Source organism: Accipiter gentilis, chromosome 10 (assembly GCF_929443795.1).
Source record: "Accipiter gentilis chromosome 10, bAccGen1.1, whole genome shotgun sequence".
Classification (NCBI taxonomy): domain Eukaryota; kingdom Metazoa; phylum Chordata; class Aves; order Accipitriformes; family Accipitridae; genus Astur; species Astur gentilis.
Window position 1 is genome coordinate 10,464,310 of NC_064889.1, and position 20,807 is coordinate 10,485,116.

At 34.8% G+C, this 20,807-nt stretch overlaps 1 protein-coding gene across 15 annotated transcripts in view; it reads left to right on the plus strand.

The window, feature by feature from the left end:
• ZNF280D (zinc finger protein 280D) overlaps nt 1–20,245 on the plus strand; it is a 54,615-nt gene extending 34,370 nt beyond the window's left edge. For 7 of the 15 annotated variants that reach the window (XM_049811926.1, XM_049811930.1, XM_049811925.1 and 4 more), the window contains 5 exons: nt 431–549; nt 741–777; nt 9,312–9,357; nt 12,027–12,082; nt 17,331–20,245. In XM_049811926.1, coding sequence (XP_049667883.1) covers nt 431–549; nt 741–777; nt 9,312–9,357; nt 12,027–12,082; nt 17,331–17,967 — 895 coding nt within the window. In that variant the 3' untranslated portion in view covers nt 17,968–20,245. Of the gene's footprint in view, nt 1–430; nt 550–740; nt 778–3,716; nt 3,815–5,131; nt 9,358–12,026; nt 12,152–17,011 lie in introns of those variants that run through there. The other 8 variants (XR_007507446.1, XR_007507447.1, XR_007507448.1 and 5 more) reach the window with 8 other exon arrangements.
• The last annotated feature ends 562 nt before the right edge of the window (nt 20,246–20,807 follow it).

The following is a 20,807-nucleotide window of genomic DNA, read 5'->3' on the forward strand; positions in this document are numbered from 1 at the left end:
TCAGTGACATATATTTGTTACTTGCCTGCATTTATTCAATTCTTTTTTAACTCTGAGCAGTTTTAAAAAATATTTCTATTTCCTTATTTTGCAATTATTCATAATGTGCAAAATGGGGAGGGGATGAGGGGAAACAAAAAAAAGAAACAAACAAAACCCACCAAAACCGAGAAACTCATGCTTTACAGATTAAGTTTCTGTCTGAAGTGGTGTTCTTTGTACTACATCCAGCATGGACATGCCCTGGTCAGATGGGGATTGCCAGTTGCAGTATAAAAAGTAAGAACATGGTTTTGTGGGTCATCTCAGCTAAAGTTGCAGGAAATTTTATTTATTTTTTTTTTATAGTCTGACTAGTTGCTGTAAGTTAAGAAAACTTTTTTCACAGTCATGTTGTATTTATACTTCCTTTTTACTTTCTTTTCTCTAGAGGTGTGACTGTAGTGTGTCTTAACTGTGATTTCCTGACTGATGTTTCTGGCTTAGATAGCATGGCCACACATCTGAGTGAAAGCCACACTCATACTTGTCAAGTTATTATAGAGAAAGGTGAGTACGTACAGTGTCTTTTTTATATAATATAAATATATGAATACTTACATGTGTATGTCTCTGTGTTATTGCACTCCTTTTTTCAGTTGCATTATCATTATTTCGCTGTACTTCAATTTGAAAGTGAGTACTTCTGTATTTCCACATTTTAAAATATTTTTAATTAAATCCTTTATTTTTATTTTCAGTTTCTGTAGATATCCCAACTGCTGAACAAGTATCTGAGTAAGTTTTTGTTTTACTGCTCAATGTTTATTTCTATTAATGTAGTGACAGATGGGCAAAATTTGCACTTTGAACTTGGCTTTCTTTTGTATTTCATAGGATTAGAAATGTATAGATGAACACAGACCCTTACTTTACTAGTGCTTTTTGCTCTTACCACATCCACAGTTACAAAAATGAGGAGATAAAATGATTACCTACTGCAGCCAAAATCAAACCCAAGTTTTTAAAATTGGCCAAAGAGATATTAATTCTTGCAGTATTAGAACTTCTCAATCCTGACTTCTAAGTCTAGAGATAGTGAGACTGTTATTTCAACTTGCTTTTAATACTAGCTTTATTAAATGAGCAGTTTATGTTCTTTATGTAATATTAATATGAATACAAAAAAAAGTGACCTTTATTGAAGTAGGACAAATTAAGTCTTAATATTTTATAAATATTCAGAAATTATTTTCAAAATTATGTTATTTATATGACAAAGGTCTACTAGTTTGTATTAACTTCTTAATTCTGACTTCTGAAGAAAAAATATGAGGATTTTGACTTTCATTTTTTTAAGGATTTGAAAAAGAACCTGCAGTATTGTGGAGATGTGTTGCAGGGTTTGCTTGGGGTTTTTTTAACCTTAGAAGAATCAGATGTGCCAAGCCATCCTCGATTATCCTGGAACAGTACCTGAGGCTTTACAGTGTAGCTTGTGAGCCTACTTATGCCTTAATTGAAGGTTCAGAGGTGTGTCAGTTGAATCAAACATTTGCATTCCCTCTAAACCATTTCAGAACACAGGAACAAACATGTCAATTAGACTGTAAAGAAAGATATTTTAGAAGATGGAAGAAAATAGTTTAACCCTGATTCAACAGCAAGGTGTCATTGAGTCCGTCTAGCCCATCACAGGATTCTAAAAGGCGTTAGACATTCTTACGCATGATGAGAACTTTTCCAGCAGAGCAAGAAGTTCTTAGGCCTCTAAGCATAAATCAGCCTTCACTGAGTGTTGGAAATATCCCCAGCAGGTTATTTCATACCTATTAAGTATTTTCTTTCTTAGTTTCCATAAAGTGGCCAGTAAGAGGGGGTACTGGAATAATCTGTCATCTGACCCAAACATAGAAATGCTTTTCTTTGGCTATGAGTAATAGTAGAGCAAAATATATGCTATAAACTTCAAACCTCTATTAGTAACTGTTTAGCCTGTGATACAGTTGAATAAAACCGGTGGTCTGATGGGATGACTAATAGACATTATTAAAAAGAATTGAAGATATTCTGGCAGGAATGAACAGAAGGAGGTTAATTTGGGAAAGTATCCCCAAAGGCCATTTAAAAAAATGAAATTTCTATTGAAATTGGACAAAACACTGGAAAGAGTCATCTAGGAGGGTGAGCTATATTCCCTTCATTAATCCAGGGTGGTTTGTGTCCTTTAACAGTTAAGATTTCAGTGAAACTCAAACAATGGAAAAATAAAGTGTTGAGCTGTGATACCTGTGAAAACTTTAGCTTTTCTACTTGGAGCTGGAATTAGGTGTTGGAAATTAATACTTGCTGAGCTATATGTGAGGAAAGGTTATGAACGTATTGAATGGTGGGGAATGAGATACAGTTGTGGCAGGTCATTGTCAGTACTGCACAAGGATCTTGTTGTCTTGAATGTATTACAGAAATGACATATGAAAATATTTAAGAATGTTGGATATACAAAGTATGCATTACTTAGAAACAGGTGGGTGAGCACTGAAAAGATTCGAAGTGGAGTCAAGAATATGTGCAGGTTTGTTTCTGCAAACTGCTAGATTAGGACAGATGCAGATAGCTGTTATTTCTGAGAGCTCTGATGTTGGCCAAAGATTAGTTACTGGTACTACATGAGGTGATATAATCTGTGATGGTGCTTTTTGAAACTGTCATGCTCATAGACTTCATTAATTTCAGTAAATCTCGTCCTGTTCCATATGCTAATTCTCTGACAAGTGATAGGGCAAGAGGAAACGGCCTCAAGTTGCACCAGGGATGGTTTAGATTGCATATTGGGAAATATTTCTTCACCAAAGGGGTTGTCAAGCATTGTAACAGGGTGACCAGGGAAGTGGTTGAGTCACCATCCCTGAAGGTGTTTAAAAGATGTGTACCTGTGGTGCTTAGGGACATGGTTTAGTAGTGGACTTGGCAGCACTAGATTAACGGTTGGACTCGATCTTAAAGGTCTTTTCCAACCTAAACAATTCTATGATTGTATATCTTTGCTAAACCTAAGAGCATGAGTATACCTGTGTAGCAGATTTTTTAATTCATTATTTGCAGTACAGAGTGCACACAAAAATGTTCATCTTTTTGTGGGATGGTTCTTCATGGTACTCTGTGGTTTGCTTTGGAAGAAGAGGAGCTGGCAGACAATATTCATAACTTTTGCTATGTAGTCTCTCAATGATCTATGAATGTTTCTTTCCATTCTTTGACCTATAATTTAATGAGGTATGACTTGCTTATGGGGCTCTTCAGCATCACTTCATCGTCAGAAACAATGACTCACAGTTACAATCTTGAATGCTTTTGGATCTTCTCTTGCATCTCTCAGATGGTATCTTTTGGTATCTTTTATTATATATCAAACTGTCTGTTTGTGTTGTAAAACTCATCTTTATTGCTAATGACCAGACACGTTCGATGAGCTCTGTGTAGTGTTGATGAGACTGTCTTTGGACCAGAATCCTGCCATTAGTAATACAGGTAACCTAGCTGGAGATGTTCCAGCAGGAATTGCTTTTTAAATTGTTACTCTACATAAAGTCGCCTTGTTTGTTTAGTGATCCACCTTGTGCTGAGGGAATAAGGCTTAATAACTATGCTAGTACTCTTCTAATGCTCAACTCTCTGCTTTGCGCAACAATTAACATATTTTTTAAATGAACTGACAGCAGACATTTTTGTTGCAGGGGAGTTGAAAGTGAGCAGGTATCCTATACTGCCTTGGCTCACTGACACATCATTGTGGACCAGAAAATTGAACCCAGTCCAGCTTGGGATTGTTTTGGTATGTAAGCGAACAAGGATCTGACCAGACCTTTTCCTTTTTCTTCATGCATTGAAGCTGTGGTGTTCTCTTCTTGCATCTTTGAGGCAGTAGGTCTGGTCTTTTCTCCCAAAATTGTAGTCTGGCAAAGGCCCTTCTGTGATAATGTTGTCTGCTTTGCAGCATTGATTTGCAGCTTTTTGGGGGCTATACTCCTTTGAAGAGAGGCTTACCAGGAGTTTCACTTATGCGATGCAGTGTTTCTTTGCTGCTCATTTGCAGTGTTTCTTTGCTGCTCAAGTCTATCAATATCATCCCAAGCTAGAGTAGTATGTAAATGATGACATATATGTGTTGACATCAAAGCCCATTTTGTTCTGAACTTGATCCTAGCTTCTGAAACTAAAGGGCTTTTGTCATTCTCTTTGGGTGTTCACTAAAACGTGCAAGTCGTGATCTATTTAACATTCAAGTAAGTTGCGTTTTTGTCTGCCAATGACTTTACAGTATATAGTGGCAAAATATGCTTTAAATTACTTCCGTCGCATATAACTGCATAAGTTGAGTCTTGGCCAAAGGAATTTATTAGCTGCTTTGCTCTGGTAGCTAAGCTTCTTTTTGCTCCTAAATACTGTAGGAGGAAACCATGTGATGGAAGCAGATACATTTATTGAGCCTTGATTCTGAGGGTGGAGCAGCTACAGTTCATTCACACCTTGTTCTTTTGGTATCATCTCTCATCTTCAAGGATGCTCTACACAAGCTGCTGAGACATCTGCTGCTTTTGATTTCACTGCTTCTGACTTCATCTTTAGTTCTAGATTATCTATGGCAAGTTTATCCATCAACACGTTGTCTGGATGTATGATGAGCTTTCCCTTTGTCATGATGAACATCTAGTGTTCCTCCAAACTCAACCTCCTGCTTACAATGGATATGTGTCTTGGTTGGATCTCTTATTTACTAGCTTCCAAGCAACCTAATAGATAGAGCTAATCTTATTCTGAGATCAGTCACTGTTATAACCTCCTAGTTATAAGAGATTATTTTCAATGAATGCAAGCTATTCTTGATTTGCAGCACTTCCTTTTTCTGCATAATCAAATTCTCTGAGATTAATCCATTTTTACTGGTATTTTTGTCCTCTTCACTTTTAGTATTCAAACAGTAACAGTTTTGGTGATAGTGAGCTTCTGCAGCCACTGTGGTATTGCTAATAATGGCAAGGATTCTGTCATCCATTGTCTCTTATGCATATTTTGTGATTGAGCATCTGCACGCTTACTCAGTACTCTAAAGCCTCGTTGTTCTTTTTGCTACTTTTTTTTCTTCTGACAGAAGCTGTGTTCCATCTTGAATGCTGCTGTTCAACTTCAACCATTGGTTACCTACTACAGGTTTTTCTTGCAGGACTTATTTCTGTTTTGACACAGCAGCATTCAAAAAAGCATAGTGGGTTTGTGTTTTCATTGTGAACATGCTGTTGCATTTCAGAGGAAGTTGAATCTGTGATATTTCACTTTTGTTCAGGTTTCTGGCAACAACAAAACTGGAATATGATTGCAGATTTTCATGGCTTTTAGAAATGTTCTCTAAGAATTTCCCAGAAATCACACTACATTGATACTTCAATTTGAAATTATGTGAATTATACGTCTTTTGAATGTTCATTTGGAATATTATCATTTGGTTCTTTTACAGCTTTGCTACAGAAATTTTTTACATTTCAGACTTGCAGTTAAAAAGCTTGTAAGCTGCATACAGATTTGCCAGCTTTGCGTAAATAGTTCATGTAGAAACAATTGGCATTGCGGCATCCTGTTTCCATTTGTGTGAGGATCTCAGAAAAGTTACTCGTGGAAAACTCGTAACATAAAACCAGTACTAAACCATGCAAGTAAACCTGCCTGACTCAATACTAAATATCCCTGATGGTCCCAAAAACTACAGTTACATGAATAATGCAAAATATTGGATCATATCTGCAAGGACAGAGCATGAATATGCATGGTATAACCAGTTTAGCTTATGGTCAAAGAATTAATATTTCATTTGTATGTACCTTAACCTGTCTCTTTTTTGTTATTTTTAGGATATTGAGTGTCACTGCATTATGGGTTCTTTAAAGACGTGTAGTTGCAGAGGAACCTTGCTTGATTAGCAAATTCTGTATTACCTTTGTTTTGAAAGTCTTTCTGACAAGAAAGCAAATGTTTGTTTGTTATTGCGTTAAATGTTTGTAACTGTGCAGCTTTGTGCATAACACTTCACTACTCATGATAATGATACTAAGTTTTTATGTAGCTGTTTTTATTGCTAACCCCATTTTACAGGTGAGAAACTGGAGACAGTGTCAAGTAACATGGATGTCACCATCTTTCCTTTCCCATTCAGTTGGTAACAGTGTAAAACACCATAGCATAGAAGTAGCTTTTTCTTCTCTAACTATGCATTAACATGTACCTTCCCAGTAAATGCTTATACAATCAGATGTTTGGGGGAGAATTATGCTCTATGAATCATTGGCTCTATGTAGACTATATCTTTCAAAATGGGGAATTTCTGCTAAAAGCTGGAGTTCTTTTTTTTAAAAAAAAAAAAAGCTTTCTATGCTTTTCGTTGTAAAATAGATTTATATTTATAATGCTGGGTATGGTTCAGGTGAGTGGCTGGAATGTACCTTGAGCCACTTACATAACAAAGTTGTTTTCTAGAAATTCTTGAAGCTACACTCATCCTAGAAAAAGTTACTTTTGGTTAGGTGTGGACAAAAAAGGGATGTTTCGCGAAAGATTCCAGCTGAGTTTCAGTACTTACCCAAAGAAGCTGTGGCAGTAACTCTTTGGTTGAAGGAAAACATGACAGATCACTGGGAAGACGGTTGGTCATGATTTGAGCTGTGTGTGTGTGCAAATATACATGATTTTAATATGTGAGAGCAGGGGAAGCAATGAGACTGCATGAATTTCAGAAATAAGAATACTTCTATCTGTGCTTGGACTGCGCATTTTAAAGTCTACATGTTTCACTGACTCCAAATCTCTTCCATTAGTCCTAGGTGACTCCTCATGTATCAAATAAAGTTTCAGATCAACCTGAATTTAGACTTTAAGGTGTCTAAATTAATGTTCTTACTTACCTGGCTTTTATTCTGAGTCTCTTTGGTTTCATGGCCAATCCATTCTATTGAGTATCTCAATCAAGCTGAAATTTTGTGCTCAGCTGCTACATTTTGGGGGCCCTTTTTTTAAGGAATTGACAATTAAGGGGCATTTTTTCATTGTTCTTGACTAGAAGTTTATGTAGAATAAAGAATCTTTGGAGATTTCTAGAGAGATTTCAAAATTGCTTGAAATTGTGGACCAGCAGGCTGTACTTACCGGAGATTGTTACAATCTTTGTTTTATTTTCATAATGTTCTTTCCAGAAGCGCTGTAGCTCCACAGATGTAAGAAAGTACGTTGCCTTTGTTGCTGTTTGAGAACTATTGGATTTAAGATTTCTTATATTCTAAAAGTGTTGGGAACATCACAAGGCAATAGTTTTCTATGGTTTAGTATCCATTTATGAAAATTCTGCTAATTACAAACTAGAAGGAACTACTTTCTAAAAACTATTCCTAAACAGAATTAAGTTGAGAATATATGTCAGGAATCCAAGATAAACCATATTAACATTTTGTGATAACCACATCTTTGTTATAAACCCTGTTCACTTCCAAAACAGCATTAAGTAGTCAGTCTGAATCTTTTTTTATAAGCTATAAAACATTACCACAGAAATCTATCAGAATTTGATCATGTAAAATAATGTTTATAATGTGTTTAAAACAATCTACAGATATTGGATCCAATTCATACCCATTTATTTTGGTGGCAAAACTTACATTTATTCAGGCAAGAACAACAGTATGTTTTGTCCTTGGATATACAATATCTGATTTATGTGTGTCTAAATAGTTCTGCTCCTTCAAGAGTGACTGTTTTTAGTCAAATTACTATTTCCAACATATTTGCTTAAGTTCCTGCATAAAAATGATGGAAGTAGTGAAGCTAAGCTAAATATTAGGTGCTGCATCATCTTTTACTGGTATTGCTACTCATGATTAAATACTTAAGAGTATTTCAAGTCCCTGACCCAAAAAAAGTGCTGTCATTTGATTTACCCTGATCATTTTTCTTACTGTTAATTAGAATGAGCATTCTTACATTCTATCATAGGAATGTTATTTTAAAACAACCCTTTGTAGTTATTTTGCCAGCTTTTATTGCAAATTAAGATGTAATGATTAAAATAGTTGTAAATGGGTATTTATGCTACAGTCCAAGCTGTTGGTTAGCTGCTAGTGGAATATTAGTGTTACAAGGTGTTTATGGTGTGCTGAAAGTATGTTAAATGTGCTAAATTCGTTAAAAGGTCTGGTTTTAGCACTGTTTTCTTGGATTAAATTAGGAAAATACTAATACTAGTATACATTTTTCATAAAATTTAATTTGGTAAAGCTGTTTCTTCTGTGAAGTGTTTTATACCTTGTAGACAACCATTAAGATTCGCTGAGGTCGTGAATCATTTAATTTATGATTAATAACATTATTTAAATATAACAGAGACAGCACCATACCTCAGCAGATTAAATTTGCCTTTAATGCACCATCAACAAAGAAGATACAGGCATAAGCAGTTTTGAGGGTATTGTTCAGTTTTTCTTTTTTTTTTATAGGAAACATTAGAAACGTTAGATTTTTTTTTATTAGAACTGATGACTTCACAAGGTTTTGTAGGAGACATACTTCTTGCTATCTCAGCAATAACATTTTCTTATATGAACACAGAAAATCAATTTTAGTGATGATGTGATAAGCTGTTTAATGTGGTTTTAAAAGGCAATAAATTTAAATAATTTATAGCTTATCTAATGTATGGACTGTGCCTGTGAAGGTATTTTGAGGAAGTAACTCCTCCAAGTAGTAGTTGGAGGTCAGCTGCAATGTTTTACAGTTGCCCTAAAAAGTAAAGTACAGCTGTTTTCTGGGTATTTGGGTTATGGTAGACAATGAAAAGAAAACTGATCTTGTTTTGCAGAATACTTTTGCTGGGTTGTAATGTAGCTTTATGCACTTAATTGAGTATTTTGGATCTTAAATACTGCAGTCATGGTTTAAAAGGCCTTTTGTGATGAGGAGATTATTCCTTATGTAGAATTGCAGTAAGCTCTAGAATAAAAGTATTGCTAACCATCTTAAGACTGCTGCTTCCTAGTTTTCATAAGGTGAGATAACTGGAACAGGTTACATGAAATAATTTTATCTTACAATTTCTGTATACCAAATAAAACACTTTAAAATTCTGAAATGTACTTTGGAACTCTGAAGTATGTTTAAGTTCAAAATAAGTATCACCTTTAAAAATTGATTTCAGATTACCAAGTTGCTTTCCTACTGTAAGTATCTTCATCCTCATCTCTATTTTAACCATACAGGTTTTTTAAAACATTGAATCTTAATTCATTGTCCACTAGGTTAAAGACCGAAATCTCCATTAGAGAGAGAGAAGCTAAGTTGGAGGTAATGTCTTTTCTTTTCTCCACACAGTCTAACGATATCTCTGAACTTCATAACTAGTTTGAAGATCCAAGACAATTCTTTTTTTAACTGTACGTACACTACTGGGTCATGGTGTTCAGAAGATATGCTTAGTGCAAAAATCTAGCTTTCTGTGTTTTACTACAGAAGAAAGATATGGCAGTGTTGGAGGGATACCTTTAGTATGTCTGCCACACCCAAAGACTTCCATCCAGTTTCAAGTCAGTTCATTCTGGTTGATTTGTATGCCAGGCTCCAATGAAGGATTCCAATGAAGGTTTAGTTGCCTTTTGTATTTTCATCTTCAGGGAACCTGGAAATTTACCTGAAATATAACCTGGGATCTGGGTAAATACTGACTCTGAACTGTAACTTTTTGAGGTTAGGGTTTTGGGCGGGTTTTTTTGGTTCTTCTTTAAAGAGGAAAATCTTTGGAAATGCCTCTTCAGGCCTGAATTTTTTTATATTTTTTTTTTTTCCTAGGCAAGGGTACAATTTTTCCCCTGCTTTCTGCCTATCAGGAAGCTAAATGATCTCTCAGTACATCTTAATTTTTTTCAAAAATACCATCTTTGGATTCTGATTTTACAGAATTATTTTTTTTTTCTGTAAGAAGTTGTCTTTCGGTTGCTGTTCAAAAAGGGCAATCTGTTACAGAAATCCCAGCCACTAAGAGAGCAGGAGAAGTCCTCAGATCTAGTAAAGATTTTTCTTGTAACACTGCTTGCCTACTTTCCAAAGTGCAAAGGGGTCGGTGAGTTAACAGAAGCAATGATTTTGTAGACATGTGAGAAGACTTTTCATCTTCATTCAGCAGCGTTAAGCAAGATTCTGAAACACAGACAGTAGCACCTTTTTTTTCCATAGACTCTGTTACCACTTCAGATGTGTTTTCTCATTTTTTCTTTTTTTTTCATCCCGTATTGTGTTTCAGCATTATAGAAGACGTCGAATTTGCATTTTTTGCTCCACAAAATTGTATTCCATAATATTGGCTTTCATTTAAAAATAAAACAAAAAATGCAACATCCCCCCCAAACCCAAACAAAAACAAAATAAAGAAAAACAACCCCCACACCCTAGCCCTTAAAGTTGGAAAAGATGGAGAATACAGACAGAATAGGCTACTTTTGTGTTAGCTGTCTGAGCTTTTACAGGATTTCTGAAGCAAGACCTTCCAGAACAGTGAGCTGCCATTCGGTCTGGTCTGTGCCATGTGCAACCTCAGGTTCTTTTTCCCAAGGTGCCATGGAATGCCTGTTATTTTGCTGCAGCCAGATGCTTGACACTTCATCTGTTTATTGAAATACACAGTAGGAGGTCAAGGGACAGACCCCTAGGGTGTTGAAGAACCAAAAATATAAATTGATGAATCAGGTTGTTTAAAAACATGGCATTTAAAATTCAGAGAGATAAGTCAAGAAATCTTCCTTTCTTGGTAGTTCCCAGGAGGCAATATGGTTAGCCAAGGCAGAGGATGATGGTGGGTAGGGAAGGAGGTTCTGTAGTGAGAAGTAGGGTGCAATAATTTTAAGTTGGAAAGTGTTTCTTAGCATGGGTCGTATGTGTATGGGTTTTGTATGACAGAAATATAACAAAGTATGATAGAAGTATAGCAAAGGGTATTTTAGAAGATAGAATAAGCTTAGCTTTGCCATCCAATTTTCAAATATTTGCTACATAATTTGGCCTCATTGAAACACAATACACCACCTCTGGGGGGGAGGGGAATACTATACTAAAAATATGGAACATTTTCTACACAGTCTTAAATATTTTAGAGGTTGTGATGCAAATAATCATTTAAAGTGTTTGTCTTTTATGTTCAGTGATCTTTTCTATTTTAAAACTAAAATTAACTTGTAGTTGTATTCAGACAGACAAAAGGTTTAATTTCTTAATTTTGTCACTTAGGCACAATTTCCTAAATGAGAATAAGATTATATGGGCAAGGTGCCCTATAGCATAAGAGATGCTTTTAGAAGACAAGTGTGGCTGTTTCCAAATGGCAGTTTTCAGTTACTTGCTTTTCTACTGTTCTAAAAAGGGGGGGGGGGGGGGGGGGGGGGGGGAGTGGGAGTGGGTGGAGGGTGGAATTGCATTCATGTTGTTTAGACTTAAAAAGTTATTTCATTGGGTAAGTTTTAATAGAGACTCAAGTTTCTTCTGTGACAAGCATTTTGCTAAGAATCTTATACTCACACTTAATGTAATAGCATCTGTAGTGTAATACTTAAAAAATACACTAACCTCAGCTGTGTCTTTCTTGCTTTTCCTTTGCTTTTTTTGCTTTTTTTTGGATAGCAAAACGCAAGTTTAGTTCAGATTTTCGTTTGCCCCTCCAAATAAAAAGCTGCCCAGACTTTGTTTGCATCCTTTTCAATAAGGCATAATTGAAATTATGTACGTGAAAAAGCCTATAAGAGTTGCTTTAAAGTTTTGCTTTGTTTCTGGGGTTGTTTTTTTGTTTGGTTGTTGTTGTTTTTTTTAACTTTGAAGACTGTTTGCAAACACCTGTAGTAAGATCCATGCTCAATCTGTGCTACATAGCAGAATTATGGGAATGTCAGTATGAAATTATTTCTACAACTTTTTATTATAATGAGTTGCTCATGAATGTAAAATAAAAGAAATATCATTAATTATTACAGAAAATTTCGAGACCTAGTTTATCTGAAGGAAAAACAGAAACACCAACTTTTGAAAGGTAAATACAATGATCAGCTGCATCTTGAAATCAAGTACATAAAATAACACATGCTGTGTTATTTCTCAGGTAATTGGGCAGAAGTGTTTAACTAGTATTTTCATAATGTGTGCTTTCTATCATAGAAAATTTTGAATGGTGGTAATAATGTACTCACTCAAGACGTGTAGAATTTAGGTTCCAAGTGTCAAAACGCATTCTTAGTAATGTTTAAACTGCAAATTAGGCAAGATTCATAAGAGTTTAAATTGTACAGACTGTTAGAAGCAACATTTTGTATAATACTGCATATGAGTTAACAGTATTACTGGGGCAACTGGGAAACAGTTTTGAAATACAGTTTAAAATGTTAATTCTTGGATTTTCATTTAGGTTTTTAAAAAAAACGTGTCATTTGTGGAAAGCATACTCAACCAAATTCTTAGCAGAGTAAATATGTAAAATTTTTGGGTAACTAACAATTACAGCTCTACAATTAAAAAAATAGGCAACATTGTGGCATTTTTTATGTCAGTCTGGGGAAATAATTGAAATCTTGTCTATTTCTTTTGGCGCATATTGTGGGCAGATTTATACTTCTTATAATTCATCTAAATTATTACTCCAGATCCCACAGCCTGAAATGTCTTATTCCAGTTAGTGATCTTTCACAATTGTTGGTGCAAATTTAACCTTTAAAAGCTTAGTCAAAACATAATTGTAGTTATTTGTTATATATGCATTTATAGTGCCTTTAAAAAAAAAAGAAAAAGCAAACTGCTTTCAGAGTCTCTCTGTAGGTTACTTTCCTTCTTAGAAAAGGTTCTGCTTTGTCTCTTTATTCTAGTCATGTGCTGTGGGGGCCAAATAATTTGAAATTTTACTTTCACTTAAAATGCTTGCTTAAGAATTGAGACTAAATGGTTCAGGTATTGGAAGCTAACTCTGTCTTTAAGCTACAGACTAGTAAACAGTCACTCATTCAATTCTAACTGAATATGATGTACTACTTTCTCCTATGCTTGTGTTTAAGTAGACAAAAATAATTTTAATATATAAATATGTTCTGGTTTTTCTGTTAAAACTTTGTTTGATACTACTTTATGGACTTCAAGGCAGACATCTGGAGTATTGTAGCTCTAGCACCAGACATTGTCAGTCCTCAAACACTTTCCTCTTTATTAAGCCAAGGTAGTAATCTTGATATTAGCAAGTAATTAGTGCTGCAGGAGCAGATCAGTAGATGAAACCAGCTGATTCTGAGAATCCTGCATCTTCACTGCACTGCGGTTCAGAGGTGTTATTTTAGAACAGACTTGTGTTCCCTGGACAGAATGCCTGTACTGTACACTTATGCAGAGCTGTGTGGAACATCCATTGGTTTGGTCTCTTCAGGACCCAGCTCTGTTAGGAGTTGGAATACTTGTGGATCAGAGCTTCCACTTCATTTTCCTCAAAAAGAAACCTAGTTTGCCTGTCCCAGGACTGCTCTGTAAACCAATCCACTATGTAGGAACAATCAAGGAATGTGCCTCAAAAACATAATGTTGTTTCACACCAAACTGTTAACGTAAATGCAGCTGTATTACAGGATTTGTTACCTGGAAATGCTTTTCCACAGACTGAAGGTGTGTTTGCACGTACTTTGCAACTACTCTATGCAGATGTGTACATGTCACTTGTTAATAGTTCTGTTCTGAAGTTTTATGATTTTTTTCTTTCTTGCTGTAGAATTTTTCCCTGAATGAGTTTAAAAATCCTAATATAAAATACCAATATAAAACAATAAAATACACTAAATAAAGTTAAGTGAATATGTCTAGCAAAGAGCAGCAAAAAAACTTGAGCTAATAGGATTTTAAAACAAGAAATATTCAGAGCCTAGCTTCCCTCAGTCTCACCTGGCACCTAAATCTTACATTTTCTTTACAATGAGAAAAAGAAAATAAGTTCCTTTAATTTCTAGGTTTCTGTAGCTTCGGGTGGGTGTATGTTTGCACCTGCTAGACTCATCTCTTGGATCCAAAATTATGTCTTATGCTACTCTTATTCTAAAATTTGATTTTATACAGATGATATGGCAGCTAGTTCATTAGTATAGCCCATATTTGATAGTCTGGCCATGGTTTGTATCATGCTTTAGAAAATGGATTCATTGTTTTCATTAAACAAAAGTCAGATTTTACATTCTAACTGTTCACTGAGATCCTCCTTTCTATGTAATACAGTTATTATCATTCTCACATTTTCCATTCTTTTTGATGCCTCAATTTTTAGTTTTCTTACACTGTAACAAGTATTGTTTGCACATAGAGTAGTAAGGGTATGTTTCATTCCTAATATTGTACAGAAGGCTATTGCTTTTCAGCTACTGACTTACTAACAGAATGATTTCTTGAAATCCTATATGATTTGTCTTTTTATTGCCAGATGTTAGTGCTTCACAATTGCTAGGGTTTGCTTATTCATCTGCAATTCTCAGCAGAGGTAAATTATTTTGTTGGAGAATTGTTATACCTAAATGAACTTACTGTTGTGCTTAGCAATCTAAAAGGTCATTGTTCTTCATGGATAATTGTGATGGTGATTGTTGTGCAAAAACTTGCTCAATTTTATTTTTATACTCTGTTTTATTGGTATAAATTACTCATGGGAAGGTACGCTGATGAGAGACAGCTTTTTCTGCATGAGAGATCAATACATAGAGATTTTTCTTCCTCCACTTTTCCTCTCCCTCCCTTTTTGTGTTTTGCCAAAAATGAGTGAGAATGAGAGCCTGTGTTTGGATGAAGCTGGGATTTTGGTTACTAGAAGGTGAGGGAGACTGTGATGGATTCCTTTTGTGTGTTAAGGGCAGATTTGTCCTTTGAAGAGTTTCTCAGTGTGAATCTTGTGTGTGTGTCCTACATGTAATCCATCTGAGATTTCCAGTGTGGAAACTGTTCTGTGTGTGCTAATGACGCTTTAGTCATCCCTTTATTTTAACTTTTTTTTTCCTTTTTGCATATTTATTCAAACCTTCCCATGTAAAGCATAATATTGTGCTTGTTAACTCTGCAACTATACCTCACCCTTAAGCTGCTTGTGGAAAAGTAGTAGCTAAAGGTCATGTGTATATACACTGTTTCATAAAGAGTTGACTGGGTTTTCATATGAAAACAATTCTAAATATTTAGTAGCATTTATATGGCTCAGTGTAGCATAAGTGTTTCTCTGGAATGAGGTAATTAGGAACAGTTATGGCAAGACCAGTTATGTCAGCCACAGCTGAAGTGGTTCTGAGTGTTGGCTTTTGTGCTGGAACTTAGTCTTGAGTTTTCCCTCAAATATTACCCTTTTTCCCCTTTTCTGTAGAAGTTGAGAGGGAGGAGAAGAACATGGGTAGAAAATTCAAGAATGTAATTTACTGGTTTAGATAGCCCAAAAAATGAAAAGAACCTCTTTGTTTGACACAAGTAGCAAATATAGGCTGTAATTTGGTGAAGAGGTTTGCTTATCTCCTGAGTTAATGCCTTCTTATGAATGAAAAATCAGTGTAACATGATGAAAAGATTCCTGTGACTACCCCAGTGACTGGTAAGCTTTCACTGCTCAAGGATATCTCAGCAGTCTTTTATCCCTGCTCAGAATATTCCTCTGACTGACTTAAATTCAAAGTAGAAAGTGGAATATTCTTGGATTAGTTTATTTAAGTGAAAGTAAAACTTGAAAACAGTTTTCTGAATGTTTGTAGTATATAGCATCTCTTCCAGAATAACCATTTTCTGTAGAACTCAATATCATTTAGCATTTAGGCGAATCACGTGAATTGTTTTAGATGTCTGGATCAGTAGAACAACATGTCTAGACTTTCAGCTTGAAAATGTATCATAAAAACATGGTAGCAGGAAATTGGTTATTGCCTTCAAAGAGTCCTGGAACTGTCTGTGCTTAGGTAATGTTAAAAGTGGTTTTAGCCAAAAGTTATTTCAAACCCTTTTTAAAACTATTTGAGGAAATAAAGTAGAAATGCATTTTGATTAATGAGATATTTCATGATAATATCTCTCTCACGTCTTTTGTCTGCATGTCACTGTTCAGAGACTATTTTCAATTTAATTTTTAAATTTTAAAATTTAATTTCGGAGACTTTGTTCCTAATTTCACTTCCTATATAGAATTCATATCTGAGACCAGGCCAACTGTTCTTCCATCTTCCCGCCTGCTTTCTTTTGTCTGTCATCATCATCAATTTAGGTAATTTGAGCTACTTATAATTCTGAAAAAATGTGAATGGGTTAGAAGTTATATTAAACTTTTACCAAATTTAAATCTTTAGAGCAAAAATTGAGCTCCATCACTCAAAGGATGGGAGAAGTTGGTGTTTCTATAACAAATGAAGAGAAATATTAGAAACTAGTATTTAGGATTTTAATGTTGGAATATGAACATATGAGCAAATTGTATATAGCAATATGACCAGACTGTTTTGTATTTTTGTGGGTACAGATGTCATTTGAAGTATAAAGTTCAGTCTTTCTTTGGAGTATTCTGATTTAGTTTTTTTTTCCCTGGTCACTCTAAAGCACTGCATGCATGTGGCTTTATTGAAATAATACAAGGTTTAAACAATCAGTTTGTCTACAAAGTTCATATGCTGTGTTTTAGATTCTGTTATACAGTAAGATTCTCATTTTTACTTGCATAATTGAGTACTGATCTATATTTCCTTTTTATGAACATACAGTTTTACTCTGAAAAGTGACTGAAAATGCTACTTCACAGATTAACTAGTTGCTCAACTAAATTTTAAGTTATTTAGATTTCCAACTGTTAGCTTTTTTTCTCACTTCACTCATTAGTATTGCAAGTCAATTGGTCAGTATAAAGGTATGAACTGGCGGCTTTTTTTTTTTTTTGCACATCATCAACAAAAGTTTCCAAGTAGTTTTATCTGATTCTGTGTTGAAGAGGCTGTGCAGGTAGAGGAACTTAAAACTGTATTTTGGAAAATTCCATGTTGCACAAAGGGGACAACTTAACCTTCCTTTCTGGAGATGAAGTGCAAGAACTAAAGAGTACTAACTGACTGCTAAATACAAAGCTGAGTTTGTAAGTAGGTAAGAAAAATGCAGCTGTTAATTAAATTCAGCCCATCTTGCTATGAAAATTTGTGAGAAATACCAAATAGGAAATCTGCAATACCACTTTGAGTGTCACTTTGCAGAGTACAGCCATATGTTGCTTTATTTCATTTGTTAAAAAAATAACTTGTTTTGGTTTTTTTCAGCAAACAAGAGCATGACTCTTCAGATGAAACAAAAGAATGCAATAGAAATCAAAGTAAAAAAGTTGCATCGGTTGAAAAGAATGAAGAAAACTCATCACTGTCAAATGCAGAAAAAGTTCCTAGTTTGGAGCTCCTTGACAACAGCTCAAAGAATTCTTTGCATGAGAAAGGAGCATGTTATGATTCAGATAATAACAAACAATTAGTAGATAAGAAACAAAAATCTATTCATGATGAAAGTGAGTTGAAAACTTGCCAAACTTCAGATAATGTTATTTTGAATGAGCAGACTAAAGTACGTAGCTTGGATGAAACTACACTTTCAGCAATGAACGCAAGGGACTTAAAACTAACATTGGGTCAAGATGTTAGTTTTGAGCAGTTCTTGAGAAAAAGAGATGAACCTGAATCCATTAGTTCAGACATTAGTGAACAAGGCAGTATTCATTTGGAGCCTTTGACTCCATCAGAGGTACTAGAGCATGAAGCTACTGAAATTCTTCAAAAAGGTAATGTTGCACCTTCATCAAAGAAAGCTGGACAACTCTCTGAACAAACAGATGAGGCTTCTAAAGAAAGCAGTCCCAACAGAATGGAAACAACTGTAAACAAGACAGATGAAAATGAAGCAAGCTGAAACTTTGTTAATTTTATTGTTTGTTATAAACAATGGTAAGAACACCATGGACCATTCCTGATGAGTGTGCTCACTGATGCTAATTATTAAAAATAAAAAGGGGAGGGGAGCGGGAAGGAGAGAAAAAGAGTCTAAAGGGAAGTTTTCCATATGAAGAAAGCATGTATGTGTATGTACAAATGAATTGACTAAATTTACAAAAGGTAACTTGTTCAAATATCTCTTCCTGTCTCTTGGATGTGATATATCTTATTAGATTGACATTTGAAAGGAGGAGTAAATTCTAATTTTTATAGTAACTAGCCCATGATAAGGTGATTTGTTTGCCAAGAAAATATTTTTTTAAATCCTTCAGTGTGAATATCACTAAACAGTGGAATTCAGTATGAATTCGCTTCTGATGCTGAAAAGGAGCACACTTGTAATGATGGTTATTGGTCTGCTGATAATTTGGGTAAACATAAACCTTTGGACTTGGTGTCACATTCCTGTCTGTAAAAGCATGTAAACAGAATTATATGAATCTATGCACCTCTGTACAGGTGTAATCCTGCCAGGCTATAAGCTTACCTTAATAAACTTTCAGTGAAAGTGGAATTATTACAATAAAAATATATATTTGTGGGGTTTTCAGTGTGCAGGCTGTGCAGAAATACCGAACATAATTGTATAAAGTAGAACATACTGCTGAAAGTACTGTAGCTGTTAGGCTTTTACCATTGTTTTAGTTATTCTTAGCCATAGACCCGTAGGAATGGTCTGTAAGTCACACCAAAGTACAGTTTAATGTAAAAACTGTTCTAAGCAAAAAGAAGGAAAACCCCAAACTGGAAACACCAATAGGCATGTATTCTGCCATTTTGCAGCTGCTACTGGCTAACTGTTACAAGAAGGACACAAGGGCATATAAAGTAGAATTGTACAGTTCAATTTCAGGACTTTTTGTACAAAGTCTAAATTGTGTACAGGAAGATGGCTGCTCATTTTGGTTTTGTTTTTTTGGGTTTTTTTGTCTTCTAGTTAGCAGCTAGCTGTAGGAATGCGTATATTAACGGTAGCTTGCTTTTATGACTTCGTTGCTCCATTTGAAACATTCAGAATGTGCTTTTGACTTAGTTTTGTTTCTAATGAATGTTAAATGTTTTGAACAGCTGTTAAAGCACTGCTGTAAATTATTACTTTTTGAGTAAATATTTGCAACAAAATTTTTGTCTTTGTGCATAATTTTATGCTCAGCTTGAAACTTTGGGCATAGTCTTCCCACATTTTTTTTTAAAGATTTAGAGACAGTTCCCAAAAACTATTTCATTTTAAAATTGTGAATTTGAGACTTATGTGGGGTTTTTTGTTTGGTTGTGGTTTGTTGGGGGGGTGACGTGTTTTGGTTTTTAGAATTAAATGAGCAAGTGCCTATGCATAAACCTATTTTTGTAGCTGTGTATTGTGGTAAGATGTGCTAACTTTTCCAGATTACATAGAGATATTTTTCTGGGCCATTAGCATGCAGCTGAAGTCTACTCTGTCCTCCTAGGTTAACTGGGCTCAGCTGCTAAATGAGTCTAATCAGCAACAGTATTAAAATTTAGAGACCATCCAGCTTATTGTTGGAGCCTCTAAATAAACAACATCAATCTCAACATCTCAAAAATTTATTCAAACACTAAAGAGTTATATGACTTAAATTTTGAATTGCATCCTAATTTTCATCCATGCAGGTTTAGAAGACTTTTAAAAAGAAAAGTGGAACAGTTTACGTAGTTATAGCTCCTCAAGATCTGCCACTTTAAGAACTTCAAATAACAAGACACAAGAAAAAGCTGAGAGCAATAAGTTGCAGCATTCGTCTGTTTTTTAAAGATTTTAGTGAAATTGTTAACTTGAGGCATGATTAACCACTCTGATGTCTTCATACATATACACGTAGAAGATTGTAAAATACAGCATCACAAATGAGGACAGTTTAAAGGACTTAATCAGCTATGGAACTTGATGTGCATGCTACTGAAGGAGTTCCTGAATGTATCTGTGTTTAAACCCAGAGAAATCTCTATAGTATTTTTAATCTGATTGATGATCTTCCATGCAAATAATATATTTTGAATAACACTCTGATATGTGGTGTTGGAAAAGATTAAGTTCAGCTGGAACCAGTTGTATGATACTTGCTTGTAAATTACGCACATTTGTCTTTTGTTATGCAATTAAATTTTTTAAATGTTTACTATTTTAATAATAAGAATTTGGAAGAATTTGGCCACGCACTGTTGAGAAAAGTTGGAAAATAAAACGCAGATTGAGAAATCTGCATATTTGGCAGAAGTATATATATTCTCAGATACTTAATAGGTAAAGCATTGTTTGATTCCAACAATGTAAAGACCACTTATACAAAAGATAACATTAGGTATAAAACACCCAAATATCTAGTAGCCCTTCCAAGGGAAGAGGTGAGAGAGAACTGGATTGTTCTAGCAAGACCCATCAGATAGCTTTAAATAGGCAAGTAAGGTATATCATGAGAACAGTGGCATGGTATTTTTGTGAAGGAGAAAAACTAAAATTCACTACACTTTTTCCTATGTGAAGTAATTCATTTGCTGACTAAACACTGTAGGAGACTGCATAATTGTGGAGATTAATCTCTGTCATGTTATTTGGGAGGCTTCCTAGAGATAAGTTAAACTGGTACTTTTGGCTGAAGTCAGTCCAGAAGATCAAGGTACATTGAATGTACTTTAAGTTATTTGAATGTAACTGCATATAATTTAGTTTTTTGAGTAATTTAAAAGTTTTGAGGTTTTTTTTCCCCATCCAGCCATCAGTAGTTCTTATTCTGTGCC